Source organism: Malus domestica, chromosome 10 (assembly GCF_042453785.1).
Source record: "Malus domestica chromosome 10, GDT2T_hap1".
NCBI classification, from domain to species: domain Eukaryota; kingdom Viridiplantae; phylum Streptophyta; class Magnoliopsida; order Rosales; family Rosaceae; genus Malus; species Malus domestica.
The window spans coordinates 29823702-29836873 of record NC_091670.1 but is presented as its reverse complement, the minus strand read 5'-3'; the positions used below and the strand labels follow the sequence as shown (position 1 = coordinate 29836873).

Sequence of the window (13172 nt, the reverse complement as noted above, 5' to 3'; positions counted from 1 at the left end):
TAATTGCACCACCAGTGTTATAATGCAGTGGTATTGTTCTTTGTTAGGTATTTTAACTTAAATTCTCGTTATACTAGAATATTATTTAACTAAGCTCGCCATATAACAAGCATATATTGATTAATTGATTCCCTATAATAAACATTCATCAAATTGATAGAGTCATTAAGACAATTAGGGCCATCTCTAAGATTATAGAGGGCTTGTGCGAAATTTGTGAAAAGGCCCTTCTTTAAGATTTTTTTTTTTTAACAAACAATATTATCTGCACTAACAGGAAGGTGATGAGCTTAGTCTCACCATGGGCTAGCAATAATGTGGTTCAAATTCGCCTTTAGCGAGAATCGAACCTAAGACTTCTCACTTACAATTGAAGATGAATACTACTAGAACGTAGTGGCAACCTCCTTAAGATATTTTTTTTTTAAAAGAACTATCTATTGATGCTAGAAAACAATCACTTAAATCAAAACAAATTTTAGAGTTTCGGACAACCAATTCGGGTTCATGCCAGGGCGCTCAACCATGGAGGCAATCTATCTCTTACGAAGATTGATGGAAAGATATAGAGATGGGAAAAAGGATTTACACATGGTCTTTATAGATTTGGAAAAAGCGTATGATAGGGTCCCAAGAGACATTCTTTGGAGGATTTTAGAGAAGAAAGGAGTACGAGTAGCATATATCCAAGCTATAAAGGATATGTATGAAGGAGCAAAGACTGCCGTAATAACTCATGAAGGACAAACCGAAAGCTTTCCCATAACTGTAGGATTACATCAAGGCTCATCCTTAAGTCCTTACCTTTTTGCGTTGGTAATGGATGAGTTAACAGGACATATTCAAGATGATATTCCTTGGTGTATGCTTTTCGCAGACGATATAGTGTTGATAGATGAAACTCAGGAAGGGGTAAATGCAAAGCTTTACCTTTGGAGAGAAGTGTTGGAATCTAAAGGTCTTCGCCTAAGCCGATCAAAGACAGAATATATGGAGTGCAAGTTCAGTGCAAATGGAGGCCAAAACGAGTTAGGGGTGAGGATCGGAGATCAAGAAATACCAAAGAGCGATCGTTTTCGTTACCTAGGATCTATCTTGCAAAAGAACGGAGAATTAGATGGAGATCTCAACCATAGAATACAAGCTGGATGGATGAAGTGGAAGAGTGCATCCGGCGTGTTGTGTGACCGTCGTATGCCACTGAAGCTCAAGGGAAAATTTTATAGGACGGCAATAAGGCCGGCGATGCTGTATGGCACAGAATGTTGGGCGGTGAAGCATCAACACGTACACAAAATGGGTGTAGCGGAGATGAGGATGCTTCGTTGGATGTGTGGGCACACAAGAAAGGATAAGATTAGGAATGAGGATATCCGGGGTAAAGTAGGAGTAGCCGAAATTGAAGGAAAGATGAGAGAAAATCGGTTACGGTGGTTTGGACATGTGCAAAGAAGGCCTACTGACGCTCCGATTAGAAGATGCGACTATGGGACAGAGGTTCAGGGCCGAAGGGGTAGAGGAAGACCTAGGAAAACTTTGGAAGAGACTCTAAGAAAAGACTTATAGTACTTGGATCTAACGGAGGACATGACACAGGACCGAGCACAATGGCGTTCAAAGATTCATATAGCCGATCCCACTCAGTGACTTGGATTTTCCAAGTCTCCAACCGAGAAGTTTTCCTCACTCGGGAAATTAAGGGAATACTACCTCAACCTACATGCTCCACTCACAAAGCTTCAACATACAAGCTTCAACAAAAGAAAATTCAGAGAACTTAGCGAAGAAGGCTTTGGTGTATTCAACACAATACGTTGAAATGAAGGAAAGCTATTTATTGATATTCCCGATAAGTCACAAATATGTACATATACATGAGTCAAAATAAACAAACAAGAGGGAGCCTTCACAAAGGTTGCTTAGGAGAAGTCTCAGCAGTCGGTAGAGCCCCAGAAAGAGCAGGCACTGGAGGGGGATCATTTGGAGCCTTAGTACTGGACAGAACCCTAGAAGGAGGAGGCAGCAGAGGTTGATCATTTGGAGCTTCATTACGCGGTACAGCCCCAGAAGACGAAGGCAATAAATGCATTTGGAACAAACCCACAAATCTCTGATGATCAAGTAAAACCTGACCATCAGATTCCTTCATCTGGTCAAGCTTCATCTTCATGTTTGTAGCATAGTCATGTGCGAGCCGGTGCAATTGTTTATTCTCATGCTTGAGCCCTCTAATCTCCTATTTGAGACTCATCACTTCAGCCGCCAATGATTCAACTTGGCGGGTTCGAGCAAATAGGCGTTGGGCCATGTTAGACACAGAACCTGCACACTGAACACTGAGAGCCAGAGAATCCTTAACATCCAACTCATCAGACCGTTTGGAAAGTAGTCTGTTATCTTTGGGAGTGAGAAGGTTCCTGGCCACTACCGCAGCGGTCATATCATTCTTCATCACGGAATCCCCAACAGTAAGAGGACCAGTAGGGGAGACGAAGGATGGGCGCCATATGTTGTCTGGAGAAGGCGTGGCTGCCTCTTCAACAAGGTTCAAGTCAAAACGACGGTCGGAGGGGCCAGACATTTTCAAAGGTGTTGAAGAGAGAAGAGGTCGGACAAATCAAGATCTTAGAAGTGCAAGAATGGAGCTTCTACTGGTGGAGATTCAAGTGTGCTTTGGAACTTAATGTCAGCCTCTATAAAAATCTGCACTCGACGGAGCTTCAGAAATCGAAGAGACGTTTGCTTTCTCAAAAGCTGGGCTGCTCAGAGACCACGAGACGTTTGCTTTCTCAAAAGTTGGGCTGCTCAAAGACCACGAAGGCCGATCTCAGAAATCGAAGAGGTGCTTGCTTTCTCAAAAGCTGGGCTGCTCAGAGACCACGAGGGCCGATCTCAGAAATCGAAGAGGCACCTACTTTTCCAGCCTTGTCAGCACCTGTCAGCTTTGCGGAAATTATGGGCATTATGTCGAAGATTTCTGGTGAAGTAGAAAGCACATGAATCTTACTGTTCAATCACCCACTTCCCACACGCAACATTAGCTCATGGGTACCACAGATAACTTTGCCAAAGTTCTCTGACAAAGTTGAGACACGTGAAGCTTGCAGCTCCCACTACACCGCTCTGACCAAGAAGGGTAAAAGAATAGCAAAGAAACAGCACTAACAAAGTTTAGACACATAAATTTTGAAGGTCTAGCTACCATATTATTACCCACAAGGGTAAAGGAACAGTACCACTGCTGGATAATTGGAAGTCCTTGTGTGTCAACCTCTGTGCTTCGTGGCAAGATAGACTAGCAAACATGCCCAACCTTTTCTCACATTCGAGAAAACACTCCCAACAAGATTGCTTGCTCCAAAATCGAAGAGGCACCGCCCTCCGAATCTCGAGAGCCAGACTCCCAACATGATTACTTTCTCAAAAATCGAAGAGACACCGCTCTCCGAATCTCGAGAGCCAGACCCCTAGCAGGATGGCTTTCTCAAAAATCGAAAAGGCATCGTTCTCCGAATCTCGAGAGCCAGATCTCCGACATGATTGCTTGTTCGAAAATCGAAGAGGCACCACTTTCCCAACTTCAAGAGCCGGATCTCCTTAGATAAAGCTTGTCTGTAATCTTTACACGCAACATCAGCTTTCCAGATACCATAGACCACTTTTTCAAAGTGCTCTGACAAAGTTAAAACATGTGAAGCTGGCAGCTCCCACTACCGTGTTATGACCAAGCAGGGTAAAGGAATAACATTACTACTTGTTGTTAGGGAGACTCCTATATATGTTGACATCCATCCCCAACAGACAGGCATACCTGCAAAAATGCTCAACCCTTCCTCATATCTGAGAGGGCACTCCCAAAGAAGCCTTTCGAAATATTCAGCTTTCTTTCCCCCCGATAATACCTCTGCAAACAAGCTATACTAGAGCAAGAATATCTCATATCATCAGGGTTAAAAGCAAGAGTATCCCATATCATGTTTTTTCCCTGTCTTTTCCTTTGGCCTTGTTCTTACCTACAAGACAAGGAGAAAGAGAGTAATCAGTCAGCACTTGGAATCAAGCTTCCAGTCAGGAACTGACTGCCTGGAACCCCTTACTTGATTACTTACCTGGCATTGCTCTCGAGTACTCATCTTCAACATCTTATGCTTCCAGGGAAGATACCGCATCTGCCTGAGGAACATATAGGGCAAGTGAGAAGGATACAAGGAAGCATGTGGAGACAAGCGTAACAGCACACGTGCCGATACATCCACTACTCTGTCAAAAGCAAAAGTATCCCATATCAGCAGGGTCGAACGTACTATAGATTTGATGGACTTGTTTTGACCTTCAAATTCTTCAGTCGGCCCTTATACTCTGGAGGAAACCAGAAAACCCTCCAGCCCAGTTCAAGAATAAGCCTGTGGAAAGTTACTTCTTCAAAAGCAAAAGTATCCCATATCATCTCTTCTCATTTTTCTTCTCTTTATCCTTCATGCTGCCTGCAAGATAGGGAGAATGTGAACAATCAGCCGGAACTCGAAATCAAAGTTCTGATTTGGGACTAATTGCTTGGAGCTCTGATTGCTTACCTTGTCTGTCACCTCTTTCAGCAGATCCCCTAGCTCGGCGACTTGGATGACTCCTACTACATGGTTTGTATCGCGCTTGACCAAGCCCGAAACTACAAGTAAGCTTCAAGTGAAATTGATACATTACCTTGTGCATCTCCACCAGTTAAAGATACCACCCCTGGATGGAGGAAGAGTACTTCCAGAGAAGATGCCACATCTACCTACGAGACAGATAAGGCAAGTCAAGACGATACCACACTCCGGAACTTAGAAGTTTCGTGATTACGAGATCATTCTCCCATAATATTTCCTAATGTCATTTGTACTAAATCATTCACTTGGACTCACTAAAAGAAAGCTTGAACCTATGTACTTGTGTAAACCCTTCACAATTAATGAGAACTCCTCTATTTCGTGGACGTAGCCAATATGGGTGAACCACGTACATCTGGTGTTTGCTTTCCTATCTCTATCCATTTATATACTTATCCACACTAATTACCGGAGCAATCTAGCGACGATCACAAAAAGCGACCGTTTTCGTTACCTAGGATCTATCTTGCAAGAGAACGGAGAATTAGATGGAGATCTCAACCATAGAATACAAGCTGGATGGATGAAGTGTAAGAGTGCATCCGGCGTGTTGTGTGATCGTCGTAGGTCACTGAAGCTCAAGGGAAAATTTTATAGGATGGCAATAAGGCCAACGATGTTGTATGGCACAGAATGTTGGGCGGTGAAGCATCAACACGTACACAAAATGGGTGTAGCGGAGATAAGGATGCTTCGTGGGATGCTTCGTGTGATGTGTGGGCACACGAGAAAGGAGAAGATTGTGAATGAGGATATCCGAGGTAAAGTAGGAGTAGCCGAAGTTGAAGGAAAGATGAGAGAAAATCGGTTACGGTGGTTTGGACATGTGCAAAGAAGGCCTACTGACGCTCCGGTTCGAAGATGTAACTACGGAACAGAGGTTCGGGGCCGAAGGGGTAGAGGAAGACCTAGGAAAACTTTGGAAGAGACCCTAAGAAAAGACTTAGAGTACTTGGATCTAACGGAGGACATGACACAAAACCGAGCGCAATGGCGTTCTAGGATTCATATAGCCGACCCCACTTAGTGGGAAAAGGCTTTGTTGTTGTTGTTGTTGTTGAAAGTTTACAAATGTCATTAATCATCAGTAAAAAGAGTTACAAACATAATCTTCACTAAATAATAAAAAACAGTTAATTCTTAAACAACCAAGCATGAAAAGAAGAACTTCAAAACTCTTAACTTTGAAGTTTCACTTAAACATATAACATTATTAAATTGAAAAAATATCATTGTTTGTGACGACCCATCCCGAATTTAAATATATTTTTTATCCTCGAGTGCGTGGAAATGACTATTTTGCCCTCGTGGGCCTTGTGACGTGGATGTACTTATATAGTTTTAAATTATTTTCCTGCCAATGTGATCAATTGTATTCGACGTCACGAGGGTGTCGACGCGAGTTAGGGCCAAATTGGGTTCGTAACGAAAACGTTACGGATGAATAAGTGAGATTGGGTTGGTTTTATTATTATTTGGACCAATCACATAGGCCATAAATCCCATAGCCCAATTAGAGCTTGAGACCATTTTAAATTGCCTAATACGGACACATGCACACACACGTGCAACCTCACCTTCTCTCTCTTCCCTTTTCGAATTTTCTTCTTTGTCCATACAACCGAAGACATCACACTCAAACTGAACCAAAACCTCACAAATTGAGTGTAAGGTTAGCATTATTGTGCTTCCCTTGACCTCACGAGTCGAGCCGTACCCTTGGTTTGAGGAGATAATTGGTAGAACTCCAGATACTCGAGCTTCGGCAAGGAATGCAATTTTCTCCGACATGATCGTGAAGGTTTTAGCTAGTTTTGAGACATAAGAAGGTATTTTCTAGCTTCTTTGGCATGTTGGAGTAATTTTGAAGTAGTTTGGACGTCGGGATAATCTTACCCGTGGGTTTTCAAGTTTAGCCGAAATTACGAGGAATTTTCCGACTATTTTATGTCGGATTTAGGTCTTCAAAGTGGTAAGAATATGTTCTACTCGTTCATAGCTTCATTTTGGTATAAATTGCATGAAATTTGGTTTAAAAACGAAGAAGATATTAAGGTTTAAATATTTTCCAGTTTCCAGTGACACAAACGACGGCCGGCAACGGAATCTGGCGAACCACTAGAGAAGAAGCAGAATATTTCGTCAAAATTGACGGAATATACTAATGATGTCAAGTAAAGTTAACGGTATATGCTACTATTTAACGGAATATTCCATAACGGCGCTAAATATTCTGTCAGTGTGCCAGACACGTGCTTGCGGGTGGCCGGCGCTTGTGGCCTTGCCTTGGCCGATGCGTGAGGGTGTGTGGGATTTCGGAAAATTATTCTAAAAATATGGGGATGTTCGTGGTGTTTGAGTAGGCCACGATGGTATATTCAAACACCCCAATTGATCAACGTATGAAAAGTGATTACATAGTTTTGGTTATGTGCTTAAAAATTAACGTTAAAACAGTTGTTTCACATATAGGTGAGATGTTTCTGGAGGATGAGCATAGTCAGGTTAGACACGGGGGTTACGACCTTGCCACATATTAGTGAATGGGCTTTTGGTTTTCAATATATGTATATATGCCTTACGTTTTTCCCAGAAAAATTGATTTAAATGACTTTGCGTTTTAGATGCCATGTCAAATGCTTTGTATTTTAGAATATGCATTAGTAGTTAAGTATGTTAGTATTTGACGTTGCGGATGCTCATGTAAGTTCCAGGTGAGTATATGTATTGATGATTGTGAGTTGCATTATGATGGTTATACATAGATGCATTTAGAGCTCATAAACCTGCACCCCGGTGTTAGTGCTCCCGCCCGTGGCTAGGGCACAGTCATTCATGTGATGTTCACCTCCCACACTGCATGCTCACCTTGGATCCAAGTTTGCTGCACATTTTTATTATACATACCACAACAGGTGGTTCCGACTAGTAGGTGATATGCGATTTATCACACACCCTTCATGTGATCGTAGCACTTGAGCATACTTATTACACCTAGCCCTGTCGTACAGACCACACTAGGTGGTTCCGACTCGTGTGCAAGCATATTTGATGAGCTATAGGTTCAGCCGTACATGCCACACTAGGTGGATTCGGCTGACATATCACTTTACATTGATTTACTTCACATGGTTTACTTAATTATTATGCTGAGAAATTTGACATAGCATATATCTGGATTTCACTATTTTCGAGTATGGTTTCTGTATATGTACGTATGCTAGTTTCTAGGAAATTATATGGGTTTCACGACGAGGGGTTATTACTTTTGGAAAGAGAAATGGTTTTGAAAAACTTTGTTTTTGTCCACTCACACTTTCTATTTTGCGCCCCTCCAAGTTCTAGGTAAGTGTGCTGGCTGGTGGCTTATAAGGAGTCGACGGCGGTTCTGACAGACTATAAATAATGTAGGACCACCTTTTTGGTAATGTATAGTTAGTACTTGACCTGCTGGACTGCACTTAGGTTACCTATGCTCTGAATAAGTGCAACTATACTTAAATATCTTCACTCGCACTTATATATTACTATAGTGTAAATTAGTTAGTTTGGTTTTGTTTACTCACATTTTCATATCACTATCACTTTCGCACCGCGCACATGGCTACATCACCCTCACGTGACGGCTAGCACGACTCGATTTGGGTCGGGGTGTGTCATTCTTAGAGTGTTGTTATTGGCACACAAAATACCTTATTGTACTCCAAATTTTTATATTTAGAAAGGAAAACAATTACTCTTATAAGAGGTGCACAAAGAGATTTTAAAGTGCTAACAAAATCAATTTTTTTTAAATATAAAACATTATTACATAATATTAGATGACAAAATTTTTGGAGACCCCTTCAAATTTAAGGCCCTATGCGACTGTACCTTCGCTCCCCCTCAACGCCTCCTTTGAAGACAATGCGTTGGTTGCAATCTTAATTTTATAAGAGCAACTCCAGTGTTGCAAAGGCCCCCTAGGGCAACTCACTATTGAATCCGCCAGTGAACAGTAACTGTCTTTAATGAACAGTAACTACATTTTGAATCTTCACCTCTAAACTAAATAGCCATGATAATAGGAAATGAAATATTAATATTTTTTATTTTATAAATTAATAAAAAATAATTTTATTTCAAATTTCAGATATGATTTTTAATCGATCTCGTCGGTTGTACCACGTTTCATTAAATAAGAAATTACAACCTAAAGTATTTGAGAAAATATAAAATTGTCGTGTAAGGTGGAAGATAATGATAAAATATTTATCGAAAAATTAATTTTTTTTATAAATATTTTATTTTATTTTTGGATTTTTTATTAATTGTTTAAATTTGTTTTTATTAAATTTATAATGTAGCTTTGCATCATGTGGCCTCAGGCTCTCGGATCACTAATTTGAGCCGAGCCTCTCACTCGGGTCTCCCCTGAGCCCCATTGCCCACATGGGCTAGAGCAAATTGCTGAGGCTATGGTTATTTCTGTCGCCAGTCCATCGGACTCAGGACACCGGTGGAGTTTATCTTAAAAGAGTTAAGAAACCCTAAATGAAGAGGTCACCACCATATGAGTTGAAACGGCATGTCGTTTAATATACTGATTTCCAACAAATCTGAGTAGAGCGTTCATTTGATTATCATTGGATTGAACACGAATGCCAATCCATCTTCGTTAAAGCTGCGAACTTGCGATTAGCGAGAGCCCACGAAACCAAAATTTCCCAATACCAAAAAAGATCGATTTTTTATTTTATTTTTAATTTTGGGGTTTAAGAAAAAAGGGAAGGGGAAGGAGGAATGCCCAAAAGCTACAGCGGCTTGACGACGCATATATCTCGTGCAACAACAACAACTCGAAGCTGCTGGCGGTCGTCTCTCTGCGATGGTTTCCCTCTCCACCTGGTTCCGGTACATAGCCCACAAGCTTGAGTACTCTGCCACGCTCAGCTGGAAGGTCCTTCTCTCCTCTCTCTCTCTCTCTCTCTCTCTCTCTCTCTCTCTCTCTTCCAATTTTCGATGATTACCCTTCTGGGTTTTGTTTTTAGACCGTTTTAAGATTGCCCGTTGAAAGATTGCTGCCATGGAAGGTTAAAGCAAATATTGGGGTTTTTAGAGTTTGGGTAATGGTGGATGGGTTGTATTGGGTTTTTTGAGAACGATATTGTTTTGGTAGTTTTGTGATTTTGTGTTAAAATGGTGTTCTGAATAAGGGTTTTCGTGGGTTTTCTCAATGTTTTGTGTTCTCAATTACAGTGATGTTTTTGTTGGAATAGATATTGTGTATGATTTCGGGTGTTAACAGAGAAATATTGTGTGTATGTTGAAGGTGCATTTAAATGCTTAGTTTAGCTTCAAAACTGTTACTTTTGGCCTATGCGAAGGCATTTGAAAAGATTGACAAATACCATGGAGAAATATTCAGTAATGTTCACTACTTTTGGTAAAGTTAGATTTATAGTTGTTTCGGGTTAGGCCAGTTGACCATGGCAGTGTCCCTGCCCCCTCCCTGTAGATTAGAGTAGTTTATTAGAATATCGCATTGTCAAAAGAAAAAAGCTTTTGATGCGCATTTCTTAAATGTTCAAGATCAATTGTGAAACCGGGGAGCCAGTTATCTCCCTCAAAGTTTTTCACATGTAACTTGGGGTGAGCAAGATATGTAATGTGGGCGATCCTTTCATAGTTGTTATTAGTATTTAGCTTGTCAGATGGTTTAGATGGTCAAATAACGCTTAATTTACTTCTGGTCTTGTAATTTTAAAGACAGTTTTCTTACTTCCATTTTGCACATGGTTATAGTTAAGTCTGTGAAAGCTTTATAAATGCCTTTTGTTTTACGTTTTTATGACAAAAGTTTTCATGTATTGCAGAGCTATCAAAGAGGTCAAATCACGGACAAGGAACTAGGTGATGCCGTTTGGAAAAATCTATTTCAGGGAAGGCTGACGTACTTGCATTGGAATAAGGGAGAGGAGATGGCCCCTAGTATAGGCGCACAAAGTGGAACTCTTCTTGTCCGGAAGATACCAGCTGCAGATCCAAAGTAATTACCATTTTAAATACGTCCTCTCTTCTTTTTGCAAGTTTGATTCCCTTGTTCTATTATTTTTTGTGCTTGAATATAAATATCATTCTTCCAAAAGATGCTCCCAGGACCAGTTTAAGCATTTTATCTAGTAATCTAAGATTGTGCATCTAAAAGAACAAACCAGTTGTTGTTATGGTGTTGGCCCCAGATCAACTTCTTATGAGAGACTGGTGTGTTTCATGTGAGGAACTGTGATATCATAAATGCCTTCAGCAACTTGTGGATGGTAAATTAAATCTAGTTTACTCTTGTGATGATGAGCAGTTAGGCCACTTTTCTTTAAGATTTATACTTTTTCAGTTTAGGACTTAGGTGCAGTTTAGGAAAGGCTTCAATTAGTCATAAATTGACTGCGAACCACTTTGGTTGCCTGTGTTATCTCTGTGCATGGATAGATAGAAAGTTGAAGTTTGTGCATATGAGCTCTTGTTTCTGTCGCTCATATTGAGTCTCTCTATACTGTTAAAGCAGACCCTTAGCCTGTAAGGTAAACTTTTATTCAACTTGCGCTCTAAATTCTCACATGGTTTTAATGATAAACTTTCTGGTGCTTAATCATGCTGTGACACTGTGTACTGCCTGTCATTCTTCTAAAGACATTCCCAAGCTGAGTCCTGCTTTGATCGTTACCTGTTAATTCAGATATTAATACCTCTATGTGTAGCAATTTCATTTTCTTTTTCATATTGATGTATGTGAATTTATAGTTCCCTTACAGCTCAATTGACATCCTCGTGTATATCTGACAGGCGTGTTTTTGTTGGGGATGTAGTTGTCTTGAAGGACCCTGAGAAACCCGATAATTACCTGGTGAGAAGATTGGCTGCAATTGAAGGGTATGAAATGCTGTCCACCGATGAAAAAGATGAGCCCTTTGTCCTTGATAAGGATGAATGCTGGGTGTTGGCTGATAATGAAAGTTTGAAGCCCAAGGTACATGCCATATTCAGAATTTTGATAATTATATTTGCTCGGTTACTGCACAGTCCGCACAATTCCTGTATGAGTCCATCCGCAGTTTTCTTTTATGTTTTAGTATTTGGAAATAGCTATAACACGGGCTGAGTATATTGTCATCATTACATCAGCATGTCACGCTTAGTAGAATGTGTTGATTGCCATCTATTTGTTGTAACATCTATCAAATATTTAAGCGTAATTAGGGATGGGCAACGGTTATGGTGGGCGGGTAACCGCGGTTATTTACCCATAACCGTTTATGTTCATACCCACATAACCCCAGAAATCTTCTCTGTTTTTGTTTTGGTTATGTCAACCGGCTCTCACAGCGGCAATACATCGAACAATTTCATGGCATTCATCGAACAATTTACATATATTAAATTAAATGGGTAAATGGATACCCGTTATAACCGCGAATATTACCCATAACCAATGGATACCTGTTATAACCGCGGATAATATCCATAACCGCCCATTTAAATTTCATGGATAAACGGTTATACCCATAACCGTTTATTTGTCTAAACGGTTACCCATAACCATAACCGTCAACTTTAAATGGGCGGGTAACCGCGGTTACCCATACCCATGGGTATTTTGCCCATCCCTAAGCATAATCTTCCATGAGCTGTACCCGAGCAACATCCCTTTATTTGAGGAGATATTCAGGATTATCTCTCTCCTCCCTCCTTGTGTTTAGATTTTGGACTAAATTGACAATTCAGCACTTTGACGTGTTTTAGCTTTGACAGATGCATGCAATTAGGGTGAATTATGACATTATCCATATGGCATTACTTGAATTGAATGGGCACAGATGGATAAATATTCATTCTTATATCTGGCAGGAAGCCAATGACAGTCGAAAGTTTGGGCCAGTTTCCATGACAGACATAGTTGGCAGAGTCATATATTGTTTACGAACAGCTGTGGATCATGGCCCCGTGCAGAACAGGCGAGTTACTCAAAACTAAATCTAAATCTGCTTTAACTCATCTTTGTTTTATATGACAAGAAGTTTAATATTTGTGTTTGTTATATTCTTTGTCCAGCCATTCTAGCATGCGAAAGGATACACCGGTTCTGGAAGTTGAATTGGATGTCGATGAGATGGCAAAAAACCACAAAGCCTGAAGTATGTCCTCATAAAGCAATGACTACACGTTTGGTTTGTATCTATTTTCCTCCCAATTGCTTATTGGATCATTTTTCGTCTTTCTCTGTTCTTCCCCTTGTTTCGAGTACCAAGAAGAAAAATAAAGATGGAATTTCTAGTTGTTCTTGCGTCGTGCGATGGTTGTAAGTTTATGGCGGTTGTTCAGGTTCTCCTACTTCAGTAACGCCGCGTTTTGTTTTTGCTGAAGAATACAGAAGCAGCCTGTAACGAATCTGAGTTTAGAACGGTATTTGTCTTTTGACGAAGTTTAGAACAGCGCTGTACTCTGAAAAACTACCTGAGAGAAAGAAGAAAATCAATGTTTTGCCAA

At 40.5% G+C, this 13172-nt stretch overlaps 1 protein-coding gene across 1 annotated transcript; it reads left to right on the top strand.

Moving 5' to 3' along the window:
* The first annotated feature begins 9064 nt into the window (after positions 1-9064).
* LOC103445624 (mitochondrial ATP-independent inner membrane protease subunit 2-like) lies at positions 9065-13172 on the top strand. Its single transcript, XM_008384637.4, has 5 exons — positions 9065-9588; positions 10505-10677; positions 11472-11655; positions 12534-12640; positions 12738-13172. Exons 1-5 carry the CDS (start codon positions 9517-9519, stop codon positions 12817-12819), a joined length of 618 nt encoding a protein of 205 aa, XP_008382859.1. The 5' UTR covers positions 9065-9516; the 3' UTR covers positions 12820-13172.

Excerpts from the sequence above, each read along its gene's own strand:
- LOC103445624 (XM_008384637.4), top strand. The coding sequence starts at position 9,517 with ATGGTTTCCCTCTCCACCTGGTTCCGGTACATAGCCCACAAGCTTGAG. Across the intron at positions 10,678-11,471 it reads ATACCAGCTGCAGATCCAAA|GCGTGTTTTTGTTGGGGATG; the intron begins GTAATTACCATT and ends TATATCTGACAG. Across the intron at positions 11,656-12,533 it reads ATGAAAGTTTGAAGCCCAAG|GAAGCCAATGACAGTCGAAA; the intron begins GTACATGCCATA and ends TATATCTGGCAG.